General features: G+C 39.3%; 1 protein-coding gene across 10 annotated transcripts in view; it reads left to right on the plus strand.

Annotated features, from left to right (window-relative positions):
* The window catches only part of ENAH (ENAH, actin regulator), a 137,389-nt gene that overhangs the window by 60,600 nt on the left and 56,899 nt on the right, over positions 1-19,890 (plus strand). For all 10 annotated transcript variants that reach the window (XM_025216310.1, XM_025216316.1, XM_006016571.3 and 7 more), the window contains exon 4: positions 19,337-19,421. In XM_025216310.1, the coding sequence (XP_025072095.1) occupies positions 19,337-19,421 (85 nt within the window). The remainder of the gene's footprint in view (positions 1-19,336; positions 19,422-19,890) is intronic.

Below are 19,890 nucleotides of genomic sequence, written 5' to 3' on the forward strand. Positions count from 1 at the left end.
ACCGAAACTGCCCGGGTGGAAGGGGTCAGGCCTGAAGGGGGCTGGGCTGGACTAGCACAGGGAGTGGGGGAATGGGGGCGCAGGGCCAAACGCTGGGCTCTGTCCCTGCTACCCATCTCCGCTGTCATTTTTGATGGGCAGTTTGTGTATACATATACATATAACAAGGCAATCTACGTACCAGTAAGAGCGCTACATTCTTCCCCAACTTCAGTTTCCAAATATTTTTTTTAGGATGCATCTCCATGTAAAAGTCATTGAAGTAGTCTATATTCTTAAAGTGCCAAGGGTCTGGGTAACAATTACTGGGTCTGTATTCCACCTTTCATGTTGTGTGCAAAAAAGAAGGCTGAGCTCTCCATTACTGCTATCTGATTTTTCCAGTAGCAGCTGAGACTTTAACCATATTGTTAGGCTGCCAACCTGACCCAACTATTGTGGACACCATAAGTTAAAGGAACAGATAGTATTCCTGCATTCTTTTGCTACTTCCTGCTGCCAGCCAATATTACCTCAGGGTATAGACAGACATAACAGTTGTATCCCTGTTAAAGGATACAAGAACAAGCTAAAACCACTCCAACTTCAGCTGTGACTCATCCGGGGAAGTTCAGCTCACTTGTGTTGCTACAGGATTATGCAGGCATATGTTACAGTGTAACACTTGCTCTTAGCTTCTGAACTTTTAAAAGCTCCCCTTTTAAAGCACTTGAAATGTATGTTTTGTTTGTTCATACCTTCTGTCTTGTTAGGATTAACCCCAATACTCTATTTTTCATCTATTTTCTAGTCTCACCTAGTCACATGCCTGTTCCGGTGTGTTCTAATTGGAACATGTTGGACCAGACTCTATGAAACAGAGTCTGCTTAATCAAGCAGGCTTGATTAATTGAGTATGCAGGAGCATTCTGTTTAGAACACTCCAGCAGCCTTGGTATCTTGTGCATTTCTCATCCCCATGCTTAAAAGTTCATAAATCAAGCTTTAGTTAAAAGCAACCCCACCACCATTTTGAAGTGTGGGGATGTGTGTGCCCTTGGATCTGTGCGACATGGGACAGGCTGCAGCTACGAGGTGGAGCTGGTGGTGAACGGGGCTTTTCTTGCTGGGGGCTGGGCTTGGCGCAGGCTCTGGCGGCACTGGGAGGAGGCTGCAGTTACCCCATATTTTGCCACAGCTGTGCTCCCAGCCCCGTGCTGCTGCCTTGTGCAGCACCAGCTTTTCCCGGTGCTTGGGTGGAGGTGGGGCGTTGAGCTGGAGTTGCAGCAGGCAGTGTGGGGCTGGGAGTGCAGCTGTGGTGAAATTTAGGGTGGCTGCAGCCTCCTCCCAATGCTGCTGGAGCCCGTTCTGAGCCCAGCCCCTGACAAGAACAGCCCCACGGAGTGCCGGATCCAGCTCCACCCTGCAACTGCAGCCCACCTTGTGTCACACCCCCCACCCTCTCGGGGTGCAAGCAGTGGCGGAAGCTGCCCCCACCCCATGAGCCGCGGCTTTGTCCCATGCACCCACCCCCACCCCGGTTGGGCAGCGCCTGCACCTGCCCCATCCCTCACTGGGGGGGACGTTAACCTGTGGGGGGGCCCCCCCCCCACAACGACCCTTCCCTCTCCCCTCTTCTGACGTAACAGCTGGAGGCAGCTCTCCACGCTGCCAGCTCTGGTCTGTGCTGTGCTGCAGCTGCATAGGCATTTATCAGCTAAATTATCGGCCCCATCGGGCTGATATCGGATACAGCCATTTCTTCATATTGGTACCGATCCGATATGAGACCAATGTATTGGTGCACCTCTAATCAGAAGGTTATCTGTCCCACAAATTGTTATCCATTTTTATTGACAGATTTCAATGAGATCTTAAGAACCTGATATTTAAGGAGTTTTCTTAACTTTTTCAATAGTATTAATCAAAAGTAGAAAATAACACGGGTTAGTAGTTGGCCAGATGGTTGATATCCAGTAATGAGTTCTATAGTTTTGGCTATACCAATGCTTTTTTTTAAGGTAGGCAGGTGCTAATAGAATTCTGTGGTCATAGAAGTGTGGCCATTTGAGAGGGTTTTTTTTGTTAATTTATTTTTGAAAACTTTATTAATTTTGCCAGAGTTAAATCATTTAGTTTATGGCAAATGTTTAGTCATACTAATGATGTTTTAAATACTTCTGTATGTGGTCCAACCCTTAGTCTTGATGACCACCAGACACTTTAAGTAATGTCAAAATGAGTTTATTTGTAAAACTGATATATTTGTACCTGTTTATGTACTATAGAAGGTTAAAAAGGCACACTTAACAACATTTTAAAATAAAACGTAATATCCTGGCTTAATTATAGTATATGATGAAATAAAACACTATTGAGCATGAGCTGTTCTATGGATAAGTGTGTACCTTCTTGAGAGAGAAGGATTTTACATCAAAAGAAAAAGTACAGTTCAAAGGATATTATTGATTTCCTGTGCAGATGACTTCGATGCTTTCCATAGTTGAAGGGTTCTTGCTGTTCACATTGCAGGGTTTTTTTTATGTCTTCAGTCAGTCTTTTCTTTCCATTATGTGCCAAGCTTTGTGGAAGAAATATTGCATTTCATCTTGTTTTCAGAGGTCTTGATCATTACAAATTGGTCATATTCCAGGTTTAAGAAAGTATTAAAGGGCTTTAAAATGTTTTATGATAATTATTAATACAGAGATCAGAGTGTTTTATATAGACATATTACAAATTTCATTCTCAATCCATGTAATCTGCATAAATTTACCAAGTAACAGATGGAAATGGGCTAAAAAATTCCTTGGGTCCTAGTAGCTGTCAGTCTTCATTGATGTACACATGTTGGTTTCAGGTTATTCCAAGTAAGGATTCTTACTTGATACCCAAACTCCATTGTATTTGGGTTTGAGCGGGTCTGAATTAGCTATAGCAGTGAAAGGGAATGTGGGTTCTTGACTACAAGGGAAGGAGATTTAGCCAGCATCTTTAATTTAAGGAGAAATCAAGAGTATCTTAACATCCAGTGTTTCTTCTAGAGGTCATAGCTACATTTCCTTTATTTCAGTTGAAGTTATTTGTACACAGAAACCTTGACTTCTGCTTGCTTTTTCTCTTTTTTTAAAGTATTTTTCAGTGCTCAGGTGCTTTAGTTATTTATCTGTGCTACTTGCATCAGCTTTTAAGTGCAGGACTTTTCTCTAGCTCTTTTTCTAGTATCTCTGACATCATGGAATTTTTTTTTCATTTGGGCAGATCACTGGCTCTGCAGTATCAGTGTCATCAGCACTTTTATTGCTAGGAAACTGTCCTTGACTTAAATAGATTTTTATTAAAAATATGCTTCAGTCTATTTTAAAACGTGCATTTTATTTTAAATAGTATGTTACATTGGCAGTTTCAGCATATATCCTTTAATAAGGATATTGCTCATTTTGAGTTTCCTATTGTATTCAAAATAATTTACAAATACATTTAACCCCTGAAAGTATATTATTTTATTTCACCTGGCTTAACTGAATTAAGGAAATATTAATCTTCAAGAGGATAACTTACCTACAGTGATATTTTTTACTTTTATTTTTCTAAATCTAAATGTATGTAACAGTATTTTACAACCTTTAAATTCAAGTCAATTAGGAGAATCCTGTTTAAACATCTCCAGTTTTGTTGCACACATTCCTTACTTACACAGGCCAAGAAATATTAAAAGAAAAAGTAAGACTCTTAGTTGCTTGATTCTGAATTTATACTGTTATATATTGGTTGGACTCTTCCTGCAACAATGAAATATTTTAATTTTTTATTGTATTTTTTATTTTATTACAAGTGTGCTGGGCATGCTCTTCAGATAATTTTTGGATTTATCTGTGAAATGGGGGACTGTATTTTAACTTGAAAATGTTGGCATTCTTTAGATGACATTTAGATCCCATGAAAATTTTACAAAAGATTTTTTTTTAAAGGTCCAAGTTGGGAGTTCTTTTACTTTTTTTATAGGTAAATGTTTCTAACATTCCTTCAGAAGTTGGATGGCTTATGCATCCCCCGAATTGTTTTAAAATGAAGAACGAACTTTCTCTTTTTGTTTGCAACTTACATGTTTACATGCTGCATCATTGTGACAATAGATCTGGGATGAGGTTATGTCAATGTGAACTCTCCTACTAGTTCTGTTGGGGAGGAATCAAAATATAGTACTTGCTTAGATGCTATTTATATTATCAGCTGTGGTTTAGGATTCTAATAGGCTTCAATGTAGGGTACAAATATTTTAAATGTGAGAGTTTAGGGACCTCAACTAAATTGGGGGTATTCTAAAGAAGACGATCACATTTTTCTCTTCAGTAGAAATTGTGAGAAGTCAGTATATTTAGGGGTATTTCATAGATGTTAGGGGCTGGAAAAGACCTTACAAAATCATTGAGTCCAGCCCTCCTGCCCTTGGGCAGGAAAGACTGCTGGGGTCAGATGACCTCAGCAGGGTGGGCATCAAGACGCTTTTTGAAGATTACTGATGTTTGTCATTGTCAACAATACTAAATATACTCAATATATTTTGATGCAAGAGTTTTTAGTGTCCATGATTTTTAATGACAAACAATATAATCTGCATTTCCTTTACTGATTTGATTTCATAAAGAAATGCAGAAGGCCATACAAGAATAGCTTGTGCCAAATTAAGAAGATGGTACTTAGTTCCTTTTATCATTTAAGAGGGAACAGGAATTGTACTGCATTCTTTGCCACAGGTTAAATCCATTTATTCAGGAAATAGGCAGAACCTTTTACTGGATTCAGCAAAACAAAGGGTTTCCAGGAGTAAATACAGATCATTTGTCTATATAGCAATGTAAAGCTAAAACTTGTCTGAAGTACAACATTTTGATCATTTTGGTAAATAGGAGATTTCTTTGTTTTCTTGAATTTAATGAGTGGCAAGCTAATTAAGCGATTTCTTTGCTACTGATCAGTGGCTGGCTCACTGGCAGGGATAGTCTTCTATAAACACAGAATCAGTAGACATAAATGTAAGAGTATACACTGAGTGTGTTTTGTTTTTTTTAAAAGTAATGTATTGAATGCAGTATTAAAGCTAGCAGAGTACCTTAGAAAAGCTGGAATACTGTCTTTCCAAATATCAATATTTTGCATGAATTTCTAGCAATGATGAAGTATTAGCTGCTGTGGCATTTTAATAGTATAGTACTGTTAAATGACTAGTGTGGATTAACCTCAGTTGATTGCTGGTTCTAATGCTCATTTTAAGGACCTTTGAAATCTTTTATCAAGAACTAATGGGTAATTATATGTCTATAGTGGTCAAAAGAAATCATAGCTCCTGATCAACTAAAATAGTGGGGGCTTGCCTTTTAGGCAGATGTGCCATAAATTAAGCCCTGTGCTGTTCCCAGAGTGCCACTTTGATTCCCTTCCCCTGCCAGATCTGCTGCTCTGCTTTCTGTTCCCTACATTGTGCAGGGACCCCTGTCTGATCTGCTGCCTGCCCCCTCCCTGACTTAACATGTCAGGGCACACACACAGTGACTGCCCTTGCTACTTGTGGTACTCATGCCACAGGTTGGATACCCTCAAGCCAGAAAACTACTGGCTAGCAAGGTTAAAGAGTTCAATTTAAAACTGTCAAAGTGGGGTTTTTTGTTTGTTTTCTTTGTTTGCTTTTTAAATCGCTACCCATGTGGGATTATGCTCAGTTATTGATAGCAGGTTGTTTCTCATTTGAAAATCCCCCCCCCCGGGTGAAGAAGAGACTTTGGAAATAGGAACAGCTATACTACGTTCTGAAAACAACAGTATTTTTCAGATGAGAGTTGTGCCTCCATAATTATACTATTATGGATTATTAAACTAAGGCTTGAGATCAAACTGGTCAAGATTGCTTCTATACAAAGCTCGTGATATATATAATACATGTTTTAAAGCTATGAGTTTGTTCAGTGTTTTTTTTTTTTCCTTAATCAGTAAAGATAGAGTTAACAGAATCATTGCTGATTGGGTTAGCCATATGCATATTATGGAATGAATAATTTAGTAACTTCGGGAAATGCAAACTGCAGTAAGAACTCAAGGAGCCTTTCCAGAATATGTGACTATTATGCTACCGAACAGAATGAATCTGCTAAACAAGAAAAAAAATTCTCAGATTTGGGTCATCAAGAATGTCATACTTCAAACTGCAATAAGAACCTGTAAACCTTATTTGGGGGTGGGGAGGGAGAACTGCTTCTGCTGCATTAAAGTAATGGTGGTTTACCTGCATTCTGACAATTCTCTGGAGGGGACTGAGATTACTTCTTGCCAGCACAGTAGTAATGGGATGTGGCAGTGTCTGTGTTGTCAGAAGTGGAATAAAATCTCCATATTTGCTTGTAAGTTTTTTGGGGTTTTTTGTTCTGTTTTCTTCCTGTTTAAATGTTTGATTTAACATTTTATTAAAAGAAAATTGATTTAGACCTATATTTGGTATATTCTGTAACAGTAGCCATTTTTTCTTTTAGTTGCACTGGGTCTTCTGAAAGGTGACTTAGGTCGCAAGATGACTTAGGTCACCTAGGAGGATAACTTTACATTACCAATTTCTCAAAATCTAAACAATGTGGTTTAATAATAGGAATTTTGTCATTTAGTTATTGTCTATCCGTTCTACTCCCTTTATAATTCTATAGCATGTAACATTATTAAAAGAAATATCAACTTTAATTTTAGTTATTGTATGCTTTGGGGCTCAACCTGTTCAGCATTATTGCAATTGTCTCTAACCATTACCTGTGTGCTGTTTTCTATTGCATAGTATTATCACAAGGGTCAGTAATATATCGCATAAAAGTACTAAGCTAAAATTTGGGTCCAAGTCTTGAAGAATAGTATTAAAATTCTCCAGTTGGCCTGACTTCAGAGTGATCATGGAGATGCCGTATTTGAAACCTCTTATTCACAAAATGAACATAGAGGTAAAGGTTTTTTTTTTTAATTAATTCAGTAATGCAATCTATTGGTCTTGAGTAAAATCATTATGAGCATCAGCTGTTTTAAAGGTTTGTGTTAATAAGTGAGCAGTGCCTTTACAATCTCGTGCTTGTATTTCCAAAACTGCCAATTTAAAGTCTCATTTAGTAATATCAAAAGTAAAAAGTGATGATTGTCTTCTGTGCAGACAACAGCATTTCTGTCTACTACTGCTGATGAAATTTAAGAAGCAGCAAGTTTGCAATAGATAATATTGGCATAATGTATTTAAAGTGATAGTGGTAGTGCTTTTATCAGTTCATTTCAAAGTGCTTGCAAAAGTGTTCAGTATCATTATCCTCGTTATATACATGGGGAAACTGAGGCACAGCAGAGATTAAGTTTTTGACTTGCCTGAAGTCACGCAGTAAGATGATGATGATGCCAGGAATAGAACAAACAATAGAACACCATGTTACCACGGGGAGAAAAAAAGGTCTCTTGGCCTTTGTAAACCAATAAATAAAAGTGTGTTGCTTCAAAGACATGAAAAACATTTACAAGTGACAGTACCCTTCCTTCAGAAATCCATTTCCTGTTTTTTTCTTTTTTAAGAGAGCAAGATCCTCAAATTCTTAGTTCAGTTATGAATGTCTTTCTAGCTTTAATGGACTGCATTTTTAATGCTGAAAACAATATTTAATGAACCTGTCTGCACAAAAGGGGTACAAAACCATAATTCGAGCCTGGATTTAAAATTTTGAGTCGAGGAAATAAAAATGTAAGTAACCGAGAAAAGAATGTTACGTATAAACCAATAAAAAAGAACTATATATAGACAGGGCTGTCATCTACGCTATCATCAGGGATGGCAGTGGGAACAAGTGCACAAGAGAAATGTTTTTTAGTGGATAGAAAGGAGACTGAAAACAAGCTGGTGAAATGGGAGGGGGTGTTGTGCACATGCACGTGTGCTGTCTTTATACTATGTGCGCGCGCACACACGTTTATATATATATAAAAATATTTAAAGATAAAATATATAATCTTTACAAGGGGTTGATTGTTCTTTGTACACCTTTCTGAAACATACTCCCAGTTATCTATATTTATGGATATTTATAAAATAATTAGTCAAGACTGATACTGCCTTGAGCACAGAGCTGGATTAGACCTTATGAGGTCCATTCCAGTGCTACTTTTCTATGATCCTAAGTTATGAAAATAGGGCTCGCTAGTTTCAAGGGCAGAGCTACTTGCACATAAAAAAGGTATATGTACTCTACTTTTGAAACTTGTTTAATAAATGGGTTTTAGCTACATTTTCTAATCTCTTTCTGTAAGGATTTTTATCTAAATTACGAAGTTTCTTTTGCAGCAATTTTTATGCGCATGTTTTTGTTTGCTTGCTGTCATAAGTGTACTAAATCCTCTGATAATGATATCTTAAATAAGATCAACTGCATAGAACAACTAGCATAAGGAAATTGAAATTATAATGTTCTATAGCAGCAGGTCCTCAGGAGCCTACTGTTAGCACTGAATAAAACGAAATGCTTTGCCAAATCTGAAATTCTGTCCCTAAAAGTAAGTAGTTTTAATGGAAGAAAATGAGAGGAAGTTTTCCTTTTATATAATACTAATATGAGCTTTCCTTGAAGTAGCTAAGTGATCTGTTCTTTCTAACCTTCATACTACTTCATCAACTCGCTATTTATTTTCAATTGATTCTTTGCTTGAAAAGCCTTATTTCATATTTTGACTTGAACAACCAGTTTCAGCACTACTTAGCTTAGTTTCATGTGAGCTTAAGTTTGTGACAGCTTTGCAGTTTTTAATTGTTAAACCAGAGCTGTCCAACTTCTGGGCAATTGGGCCACGTGCTGCATGAGTTGTAGTCCTAGGCTCAGGCTACAGGGTAAGGCAGGCAGCACCTCACTCCCCGAGGCGATCCCCAGCCTAGCACTGCTCCCTCCATCACAAACAGAGCATAGGTAGATAGCCTGGCTCCCTGCTTCTCTCTTGGCTGTGTGCCCCCCACAGGTGGCCTGCACCCCACCCCTCACTTGCATGTACATTATCCCTCTCTTCTCCTAGCCATACAGCCACCTGCATGGGCTCAGGTCATGCCCTTTTCTCATGCAGAGCAAGCAACTCTGCCTCTTGCCCTGCCACACATGCACCATGGGCACCCTTGCCTTCCACCATGTGTACACCTTGCACACACCACCCCCTCCTGTTGCATTACCCCACCCTCAGGAGTGAGGGCAGGAACTAAAAGCTGGAGAGGGCAGAGGAACCTGAAGAGGGGGCCACAGCAGGAGCTGGTCAGCCATGTACTAACCCTTTGGGGGCCACATGCAGCCCACAAGCCATTAGGTAGACAGCCCTATCATTAAACAATAATACCACAAACTAGAGATTTTATATTGCTGTCCAGGAAATGCTTTCTAAAGGGAGCTCATTTTCCTAAACCAGTTTTAGTGCATAGATCTTATGTAGTTGACTAAGGTACAGCTATACTTTTTCCAATAACAGCCATTCTTTAAGAAGATTTTTTTTGTTCTTTTGTTGAAAAGGGCTTACAAAAGTTGTATTTTAATGATATATTCAGTGATTAAAAGATGCATTTTAATGATATACAGTGATTACAAGTACATATTTGTACTGTACTTAATTTAAAAATAAAAAAGCAAATACACTGTCTCTTTCTCTGTTGATGGTAACAATGTAGTGGCTTCATAGAGAAGTAGGTTCATTCTGCACTAAACAGAGATAAAATAATACAGCCTCATAAATGGACCAGAATGCTTTCTCAAGATAAGCCCTCTTCATGCTATTTTACTTATACCTGCTTTTCTGGGACAGAAATGAGCCAAATAGTGACAGGGTAACTGAACAAACTTAACTTACTGGAAACAGCATATCAAAGTAGGTAGTGATTTTTCTTTGGTTTAGTGCTGTCTGCAAGGGTGCCTATACACGAGCAGGAAGGCTGCTCTGAGATGCTGGAATTTCAGCATGTTGGAGCAGACTCGATTATTCGAGTTGTCTAGAGTATGGCAGTTACCGCTGTCCAGCAGCCTCCCGCGTCTGATGTATTAGCATTCCTATGCTTCAAAATGGTGGGGTTGACTTACCTAAAGTTTGTTCAGTGAGCTTTAGATAAAGCACTCCTACCGCTATTTTGAAGCATGGGGGTGCTGATACACAAGATGCTCCGGATGCTTTAATTAGTGGCTCTTAGAGCCGCTCTAATTAAAGTGTCCCCTCTCCCCCAGTGCTAGAGCACGTGTATGAACACCCCAAGAGAACCAGTTGAAAATGGTTAATTGGATTTGCTTCCTGGAGGGTTACCATTTGCAGGTCAGGTTATATATAATTCCACTAGAAACCAACCGTCATAATAAAATAATCTCATTAATTTGGCCTATTAAAATCTGTATAGCAGCCAAATGTTTACTAAATTCTTTTACAACAGTATTGTATAGACACTGTACCACTAAACATAAATAGACGTGGCCTTTCTGTTTTGCAAAATCTGTTTTTGTACTACGATAAATTATTTTTTAAATGCCTTGTTTCTTTTATTTGTTGAATCTCCACTTGGTGATGTGTGAATCACCACATGGAAAGAAAATTGGAATAAAGAGTACCAAAGATTGTTCATTCTATTTTATGACACGCATCTCTTGGTGAGAAGAGTCTGTTGGCTAGATTAAGGAGCCGTATATAGGATGAATGGATTTCGTTACTTATTTTACTATGTACTCAGTAATGCAATATATTGAGTGAGTCATTTAACCTCTGTGCTTCAGTTCATGCAGTTTTAAAACGGATGGGACACCTACCTTACAGGGTGTTTGAGGTTTCCAGAGCATTTTCAGGTGTCTGAGAGGACCTCCAATGAGTGCTTATTTATTATGTATCAGGTATCCAGGTTGTAGCCATATTGGTCTAGAGGAAACAGCAGTCGAGGCTCATAGTAGAGGAGATGTGTTTTATTAGACCAAAAAGATTTTTGCAAAAAAATTCTCTAATTGCAAGTTTTCAGGCACAAACACCCTTCAGGCATTGGAGAAAAGATTGTTAAAGTCCTCCTGGGCAGAAATGGAAGTTCATATTTCACAGAGGAGTCAAAAGATGGGGTACTTACAGCAGATAGTTCTTAGCTGATAAGTGTCTCTTAGCTTCTTGTAAGGCTCTGTAGCGATGCAAATTGCTCTGAGCAAAGGCAGGAGCAGTATCTCAGGTTACAGGTGATCAAAATTGCTTCCTGCCTGGGAAATTATGAGATTTAATTTTAAAAATTGGCTAAAATTTGATATCTTCCATATGTCAGGTATCCAGGTTGTAGCTGTATTGATCTAGAGGAAAAAGCAATCGGGGCTCATAGTAGAGGGTGTAGTAGGGCTCCTCTACTCTGAGCTCCAATTATTATTTATTATGTAGTCTTTTCTGTTTTCTTTATTTATTCCCTTATTTGCTTCAGTATCTTTTGGGGTTGAGATAGGTGGGAGTAGATGTATAGGGGTATTCCAGCAGAAAAATAATTGCTTATTCTCTTATCTTTCAACTACAATTGAATATTTTTAAGATAGATAATGAATAGTTCTTTCCCCACCCCTTATCCTCCTTCCCCACCCATTTTGTTATTCCCCCTCATACTGTACTTTTAACTTGACATTAGTCTTGTTAAGTCTGTACTTGTCCTGAGGAGCTGGCCAGAATACAAGTGAAACAAGTGTATTATAATAGCTTTTCCTTCACAGAAACATACTAAAGTTTTCTGATACAAGAATGCTTCTAATAAATCTATTAGGGTACCTAATACATGTTTTGTATCTATTGTAACAAGTGTAACCTGGAAACATTTGTGTTGATTGTTGGCAGTTCTGTAGTAAGGTACTTATCTTGACAAATAGGCCAAACATAGATATGGAAAAAAAATGCTACAATTGGCAAAAACCCCTCTATTTGGCTGTCCTTCTGGTTTTCTGCATTGCAGCTGCTGCAAATCATGGGATACTTTTCCCATTAGAGTCTTGTTTGTGCCACTACAGATCTGAAGCAAGGTACCATATTTTCTACCATATAACGTACGCTTGAATGTAACATGCAACCCATTTTGAGAAGGCCCCAAGAAGGAAAAAGCTCTTACCTTAGAGTAATGGTAAGTATATGGGTCTGCAGAGCTATGGGGTTGTGCATGGGGGCTGGGGGATATATGTACCTGGGCTGGGTGTTTGGGTGTTGGGAGTTGCATGCTGGCCCTGATGCTGTACGCTAGGTCCTGAACTGGCCAAGCCAGTGCTGTAGCTGAAGCTGCATGGCAGGTCTGGGCCAATGCTGGGGCCAGACCTGCATGATGGGTGCCCCCTGCCTCCACATACCAGCCCAGTCTGGCACACAGCTGGGGAGGAGGCTTCCCCATGGATGCAGAAATTTGGTGACAGAGGGCCAGGGAGGGGGGAAGTAAGTGGTGGATTGTTAATTGCCATGGCTCCCATTGCTGTCACTGCTCTGCTCTGTTCTTCCTTGCTCCCTCTTCCCCCCCACCCTGATTTTTGTACCTATAGGGAGCTCTTTCCTTCACATATAATATGCGCCCTCATTTCTCTGGGAGGGGAGAGGTGGGATATATACAAGAAAGGTGTATGATCAAATGTTATAGTAAATGGTTACCCTTGGCAAGCTATGATCTCTATAAAAGATCCTTGGCTTGTTGTTTTTTAATAATTTCCTTTTCCTGCTAGGCTTTCATTAGTAAAATCTGATTGATAACCATATGGTAGAAATTTGTTCAACTCTTGTAGATGACAAAGCTGACATATCAATGGCTAAAGTTTCACTTCTAAAATAGAAACTCTTTAATGTTTAAGTAATGCCTGCAATGTATGCTCTTAAGAGCTGTCAACATATAACGAACTCGAAGACAAAGAAAATGTATGTTATATTTAACAACAGCAACAAAAAAAGAATCAATTCCTTTCTCCAGGAATTAAAAAAAGTAAAAAATAAAAAAAATTTCTATCATGTTGTCAGTGACATCAGTAGGATTGGAACTGTTAGATTCATCACGGACTTCAACTATTTGAGCCTAGAGGGCGTGCCTACATGTTCATTAATGCACTTTTGCTACTGTGCATTAAGTTTAGTACCTCTTATGTAAAGGTACTAAATAAATGGGCATTAGGCTGCCCAAACGCACAGTAGCAAAAGCGTACTTTTATAGTGACGCTTAATGCGCAGTAACCTATTTTTACTGGTCACTAGCATATTATCATAGTTTTTGGCGTGATGCTTTGATGCACAGTAAAATAGGTTACAGTGCGTTAAAGCACATGTGTAGATACGCCCACAGAGAAATTGATACCTATAAACTGTTATCCTCCTATATGGGCCAGGACTAAAAGAATATGAGATGCTTCAGTACTGTGGTTTCACAGATAGATGCTTATAGCAGAGGTTGAGACTTAAAATACTCGGGTTCCACTTGATGCCCTGTAGGAGAGTATACATTTGTGGGCAAAGAGTTTGACCCCTTCTGTTCTGTTCATTCTAATCTGATGGTGTTCCACTCTTATCTTTATTCCACCCCTGACCCTTGCCCCAGTAGCATTGTCCTTCCCTCTACTGTTTCCAGGCTTCAAGATTTCCAAACTGATCTCATGGTCCTTGTCAAATCAGGCCTGATTCTTCTCATTCCTCCCTCCCCCTTACCCCATGTCCAGGTTTCGCTTTCCTAGTGCCTCCAAGTCTTAGTGTGCTTTCCCTGGGCTCATTATGCAGCTTTGAATACCACTCATCCTTATGGATCTATATATCCCAGTATATGTGACCAGCTAGGCTCATTTTTCTAACCACATCACTGCTCTTCATTAGATCCTTTTCTTTTCCATCTTGATGGTTTTCAATCCCTTTCCTCCCTTAGCTCCTGATATGACCAGTTTCCATTCATTCTTAATTTACTACCTAGTCCAGATTTCCCTTGCCCATCCAGTAATAGTCCCTCCCCTACCCCCAACTTCCAAACTTTCTTCATTCAGACAATTGCAGTCTTTTCCCTCTTGTTACCTCTTTCCCAGCAGGTCCAGTTTATCTTTTCTTGACATTCTAATCAGGTAGCTTCTTTCTCCTTACCATCAAGGGAATCGCAGAGAATGAGAGAGAGGCTCCATGCTTTCAATTTGGTTCCTCAACATGGTACAGTCCTCAGAAGGTCAAAGTCTTCCAGTCCTTCTAGCTGAAGTCCTGCTCAGCCATGGGTTAGAACATAACCCATGCAGATACATTTTGGGGGTATTCAGCAGTCATGGATAGCGATTTCCATGTTAACAGGGATAGAAAGGGATAACTGAGAGATCTAAAAGTTGAGCAGTATCAGTCCAGAGACTGTTAAGCTGAATATTGGTGGTGTGAAATTATGCTGTATGACCACTGAAGTGTGGAGCCTCTCTTCTCTGATATGAACCCACTCTATAACAGGACCTAGGTTATCTCTCTTGTAATTCTAAGCAACATTGTTATAGGAGATGTCTGCAGACCAGTCACCTGGAGCTTGATGCATACTTTTACCAAGCACTGTGCAATTGCAGAAGTTTTTGTGCAGAATGAAGCATCTGATACAATGGCCTTCCAGTTACTTTTTGTCTACAGGTTGTCCAAGCCTGACCTTCAGATACACGTAGGCACTGCTTTGGTGTTGCCTACAGCAAGAAAATGTGTAGGTTGACAATTGCTGAAAAGATTGAAAATCTTTTTCAGTTACAGGAATTCAAGCTATAATGTCCACATACATATTTGCATCCTGCCCTTCTTGCCTTCTTTTCAATTACATTCAGAAGAAGACTGCACATGAAAAGCAACTGAAGAGCAAGATGTGCATGCTGCCCTTTCTCTTCTGTGCCCTAGGCACAAGGAGGGTTAGTAAATGTTATGAAAAATGAAATCTTCCCAGAAAACTAGCTGCCATTCAGAATTTACACCAGGTAATTCACAGGAGAATTTTTTACATTTAGATATAAAAAAAGATATTCAGCATTTAATGTGTTTTTCTTGAGAAATTGGTACCTTAAGCAAATTTGGCTTATTCAGTTGTTTTTCAAAACTAAAATCCATAGAATACATAAAGGAAAGTCACGAATTAATCTGACTTCCATATTTTCCTCATATATTTTAAGTGTATACCAGGATGCATACTTGATAATGTATCCATTGTTACCTATTCATTTGAGCTATTTTTCCTGTTTTGTGTGTGTGTTTTTTTTTTTTTTTAAATCGCTTATCTAATTGTGAACATCCCTGATTACCATATAAGACTGGAAGTCACTATATTGAACAAGATTTTCTCACTTACAACACCACTGAGTATTCTGCCTCATTCTACATACCATTCTTTTGTTCCATGTTGTGCTGTATGCACTTGCCTGCTTCTTAGTTTACAGCAGTGATTCTCAACCAAGGTACCATGTAGTAGGGGTGTGCGAAAGTGGCCGTATTCAATTTGAATTTGTCCTGAATTGGGGACAGTGATTTGATTTGTTGTTTCAGATCACTGTCCCCGATTCGATTCGGCTGAATCCGAATCTGAAGATTCACTGCTGATTCGGAGAATCCGTGAGTCGGCCATAGACATGGCTTCAAATGTTTTTTCTACATACCTTCAGGTGCCAGGTGTGGCTCATGAATACTGCGATGCTGGGGTGGATGGAGCATCCCACAGGAGTGCCGGTGCGGGGAGGAGGTGATTAGGACACTCCCCGGCAGACCCGGAAGCTTTTCTGGTCCACTTCCGGGTCTGCTGCTGAGCACACTGGGGAGCCTCCTGCGTTCCTGTGGGATGCTCTATCCACCCCAGCATCTCAGGATTCATGAGCCGCCTGGTACCTTGAGGTATGTAGAAAAAACATTTAAAGCTGTGTCTATGTTGGAATCATTGAATCTTTCCAAATCTCTCCAAATTAATTTGGATGGGTTCCTATTCAATTCGGAGCGATTAAGGGGTCTCTTGATTCAATTCAGATTTGGAGATTTGGCCACCAAATTGGGCCAAATCTCTGCTGAATCGAATCGGGGACTGAAGCTTCGCACAGCCCTATCATGTAGTATTTGCACTGTCATGTATGGAAACATCTGTACATGATTCACAAGATATAATGAAGGCTATAATGGAAACATCTGTACATGATTCACAAGATATAATGAAGGATTTCAAATAGGGAATCCATAGTGTCAAAAACGTTCTGAGCTGTTGTGGTCTTTGTTCTTTGCAATGGAAAAATTGCTCCCTTTTTTCTGTAGTTAAAAACCAGGTGAAAGCTAAGAGCTGGCATTTTTCCAAGTGTTGCCACTAGTCTAACAAAAGTGTCTTTGAGTCTAAAAAGTTTGAGAACTACTGTTTTACAGAGGACATCATGCCCACATCTTGTCATATCTGTTTACTATTTTTATGTTCCATGTCAAATGTGAGTTCTGTTGTTTTCTGATGGCTGGTTAGTGGCATTACAAACAACTTGGGTGACAATGTGACGAGTAAACAGCATGATGAGTTGCATCTCTTTGGAGATTCTTTTATGAGATTGTACTGTCCTTTTCTAGAGAGAGTATCTGTTTATGATGTAGCTATTTTAATGTATTTGAAATTATATGTTTTTAAAAATGTTAATATGCACTACTGTGTCCAGGCAAGACTACTGTAGAAAAGTCGATACCTGAACACTTCTTTTTATGACTCAAATAGGAAATATTGGGGATATTTGCAGAAACATGACACTGACATTTTGAAAATGTGTTGTCTTCTCATGGTGATACATGATTTGGGGTATAACAAACAATGCATAGATAATTATATATAAAGTATATATTTTAAAATTTCTACCCAAGTAGGAGCAATAGTTAATGTTGACACATCATACAGTATTTATTAATTGCTTGGTTATACATTCCTCTATTTTATCTTAAAAACAATGCATAATATTAGTTATAAAGCAGGTCTTACAAAACATTGTTAAGGAAGAATATGGATGTGAAATAACGCCTGAATAGAGCAGCTTGTCCGTGAAAGCGTCTAGAAAAATGTAAAGCCTATAATAAAACTAGGCACACTGTGCAATCTAGTACAGCATTTGGAACAAAATGCCATATATAAGAGGATACATTAATATGACAGTTAGTCATAGATAAGTTTCAAGGAATTTAGAATCTGAAACTCAGAGTTGCCTTATCAGGTTTTGCAGTCTTGCATTCCCACATTTTTAAAATTCAGATTTTTCCCTTTTGCTGTGTGATACTTTGAATATCAGCAGATGTTCAGACTGCGTACACATGTTCAAATGAGCTGGAAGAATTCTTCTAGAATTCTAGTTTGTTTTGCTGGGAGAAAAACTTACCCAGTGATGCCGAACATAAGTTCGATATTGAGCTCTTGAAAAGCAGAGAGCTTTCAGTGCTGATTCTGTGCAGCCAGGGAGGCCTCGTGCATACATCTAGGCATCCTCTGAAAGGTCCCTCAGTCTGCCTGGCAACAAATGGCAGCAGTGCACAAGGCAGCCCTGATTTGGCTGAACCAGACTTCTGCAGGGAGAGACAGCCTGCCAAGCACGATGTGGTGATTGTAAAAGGGGGTGTGTTCTGCTCCTCAGGGGGTGGGGGGCAAAGTTGAAGCAAAGCACCCTAGGATGCTATAGGAATGTGTTGTGCCTTTTGTCAGAAGAGATCATGTACTTGCAGGAGAAACTCTTATGGTGGGAGTAAGTTAACCCTAGTTACTCCCTGTTGTTTTTCTCCCAGAATGGCCATTTTTGCTCTGGAAGAAAAAATCCTGAACATTTGTATACTTGTGGTTTCTCCTGGTAGAGTAGCAACTCTGTCAGGAGAAATTGAATGTCTGTATGTGGCCTCTGTTGGATCAGTTTCAAAAGAAGGGGAACTGCTGCCCTGGTCTGCAGAGCAGCTCTTTTTCTGTAACAGCTCTGAGTGTAGGAGCCTGTAGCAATACAAATGTAGCCAGACTGTTTCAACTTTAACCCTGAATGAAGCAAGGTTAAAGTTGGCATGATTTAGTTCACTTGTATCACTATAGGTTCTTGTACATATAGTGGAACTGCTGCTGCTGCGTGCAGCAGCCTTTTTGGAAGTAAGCATTTGTTTGGCTGACTGCACAAGGGCAAGAGTGGTGTTATAGCTGTGATGGCCCAAGAAATGTCTGAGGTGCAAGGGAAATCACGAAAATTACTGTCTATAATAGGGCTGTCCAGCTGGCTGTCCATGTATGCCCTGTATCTGGCCCCCAAGGGGTACCCGGCAGCCCTCAGGTACCTAGTCTGGGTGCCACTCCCTCAATCATTCTCCTTCTGCTGCCACTGGAGTCTCTGGGCTACCCCTCTCTCTTCCTGCTTCTGCTATGTGCCCCTAACCTGGGGGTAGTGCAGCATGGCATGGACCACAGGGCTGAGGGAGCCCACAGTAGGTGGGTTTGGCAGGGACCCAAGGGATTACATCCTTTGTCAGGGTGGTGGGAAGGAAGGGGAGCACCTCCAGCAAGGGGACCTGTGCATTGTGGTATGTGGTGTATGGCCTGGGAGGTGCACAGCCCACACAGTCAGAAGTTGTTCAGCTTTGATCTATAAAATGGTGTCAAATGCAAAAAGTTAAACAAGTATAGCTTTCCCTGACCTCTCTATATAGCAACCATAGAAGTGGTACACATTTTTAAAAAATCAATATGCTGTATCCTTGGAAAAATGTACTGTTTCTAAGGCTTTTTGTGCTACAGTTTCAGATTTTAGGAGTAAAATATTAGAAATAAATGAGTAAGTAAATAAATACTCTTTGTGCAGAGGAATTTACCTTAGTCCAGGTGACAAAATGTATTTGTGAAATTTATTTTAATGCAGTCTTAGGGAACATAAATTTATCTTCACACTTTCAGTATGGTGATAAATATCTGATGTTTTTTCTCCTGTTTTTCATTTCCAGTGTTCTGTTTAGGTGAGTTTTTAATTCTTTGAGTCTTTCGCCTTCACTCAAGAGTGTTTGTTCATTGTCAAAGAAAATTTTTAATATGGGAGTCTTTTGAAAGCCTATGAACACCTGTTTAGTCTTAAATCTCATCATATGTAAAACTTTATTTTTGCATTCCTGTTGAACTTTTTCATTCATTTGAAATGATTCCATTCTGGAAATACATAAAGCAATATTTGTGGCAGCTTTGATTTGCTATATTACATTATGGAGCTTGTTTTGTTTTGCTAGAAAAAAAAAGAATAATTTATATAGCTTCATGTTGTGGCTATTTGAGTTTCCTGATTTTCTGGGGTTTGTTTTTTTTTGTATACCTTAAAAGTTGAAGATATGTTCATTTCTAATCTGTCTCCATTCACAGGTCCAACGTTGCCTCGACAGAATTCTCAGCTTCCCCCACAAGTTCAAAATGGCCCATCACAAGAAGAGCTGGAAATCCAGAGAAGGTAAAATGCATTACATGAATAGAGCCATATTGATAGGCATAACTTTTTTACCTTTTTTACTGCTCGACTTTTGGATTGAAATACCAATACTTGTTAGTTTTTACATTACACCAACAATCTGTAACACAGTACTTGCTATTATGCTTTTGTCCCTACTGATGTTATAGAGCTTTACTTGTTTGCTAGCTGAACCATTTATATTTCATGACGAGATCCAAAAAACCTAGGTTAGAAATTCAGACTTTTTGGTGGGGATCAGTGAATGGGTGTGTAGTACAAATACTCTTGTATAAAAAGTAATTTGCATTGATGCAGTTACCTGTTTGCAGATTATGCTGTGCAGTAGTGCAACATTTCTCATCAGTTTGCTCAGGTGCAGCAACTCTAGTACAGAAATCTAGTTGAGTCGCATCTTTTGTCAGAAATCCATATAGGCCTTTTCATGTTCCAGTCACTGAAGTTAGGACAC

This window comes from Alligator sinensis, unplaced genomic scaffold (genome assembly GCF_000455745.1).
Source record: "Alligator sinensis unplaced genomic scaffold, ASM45574v1 scaffold138_1, whole genome shotgun sequence".
In the NCBI taxonomy this organism is placed as follows: Eukaryota; Metazoa; Chordata; order Crocodylia; family Alligatoridae; genus Alligator; species Alligator sinensis.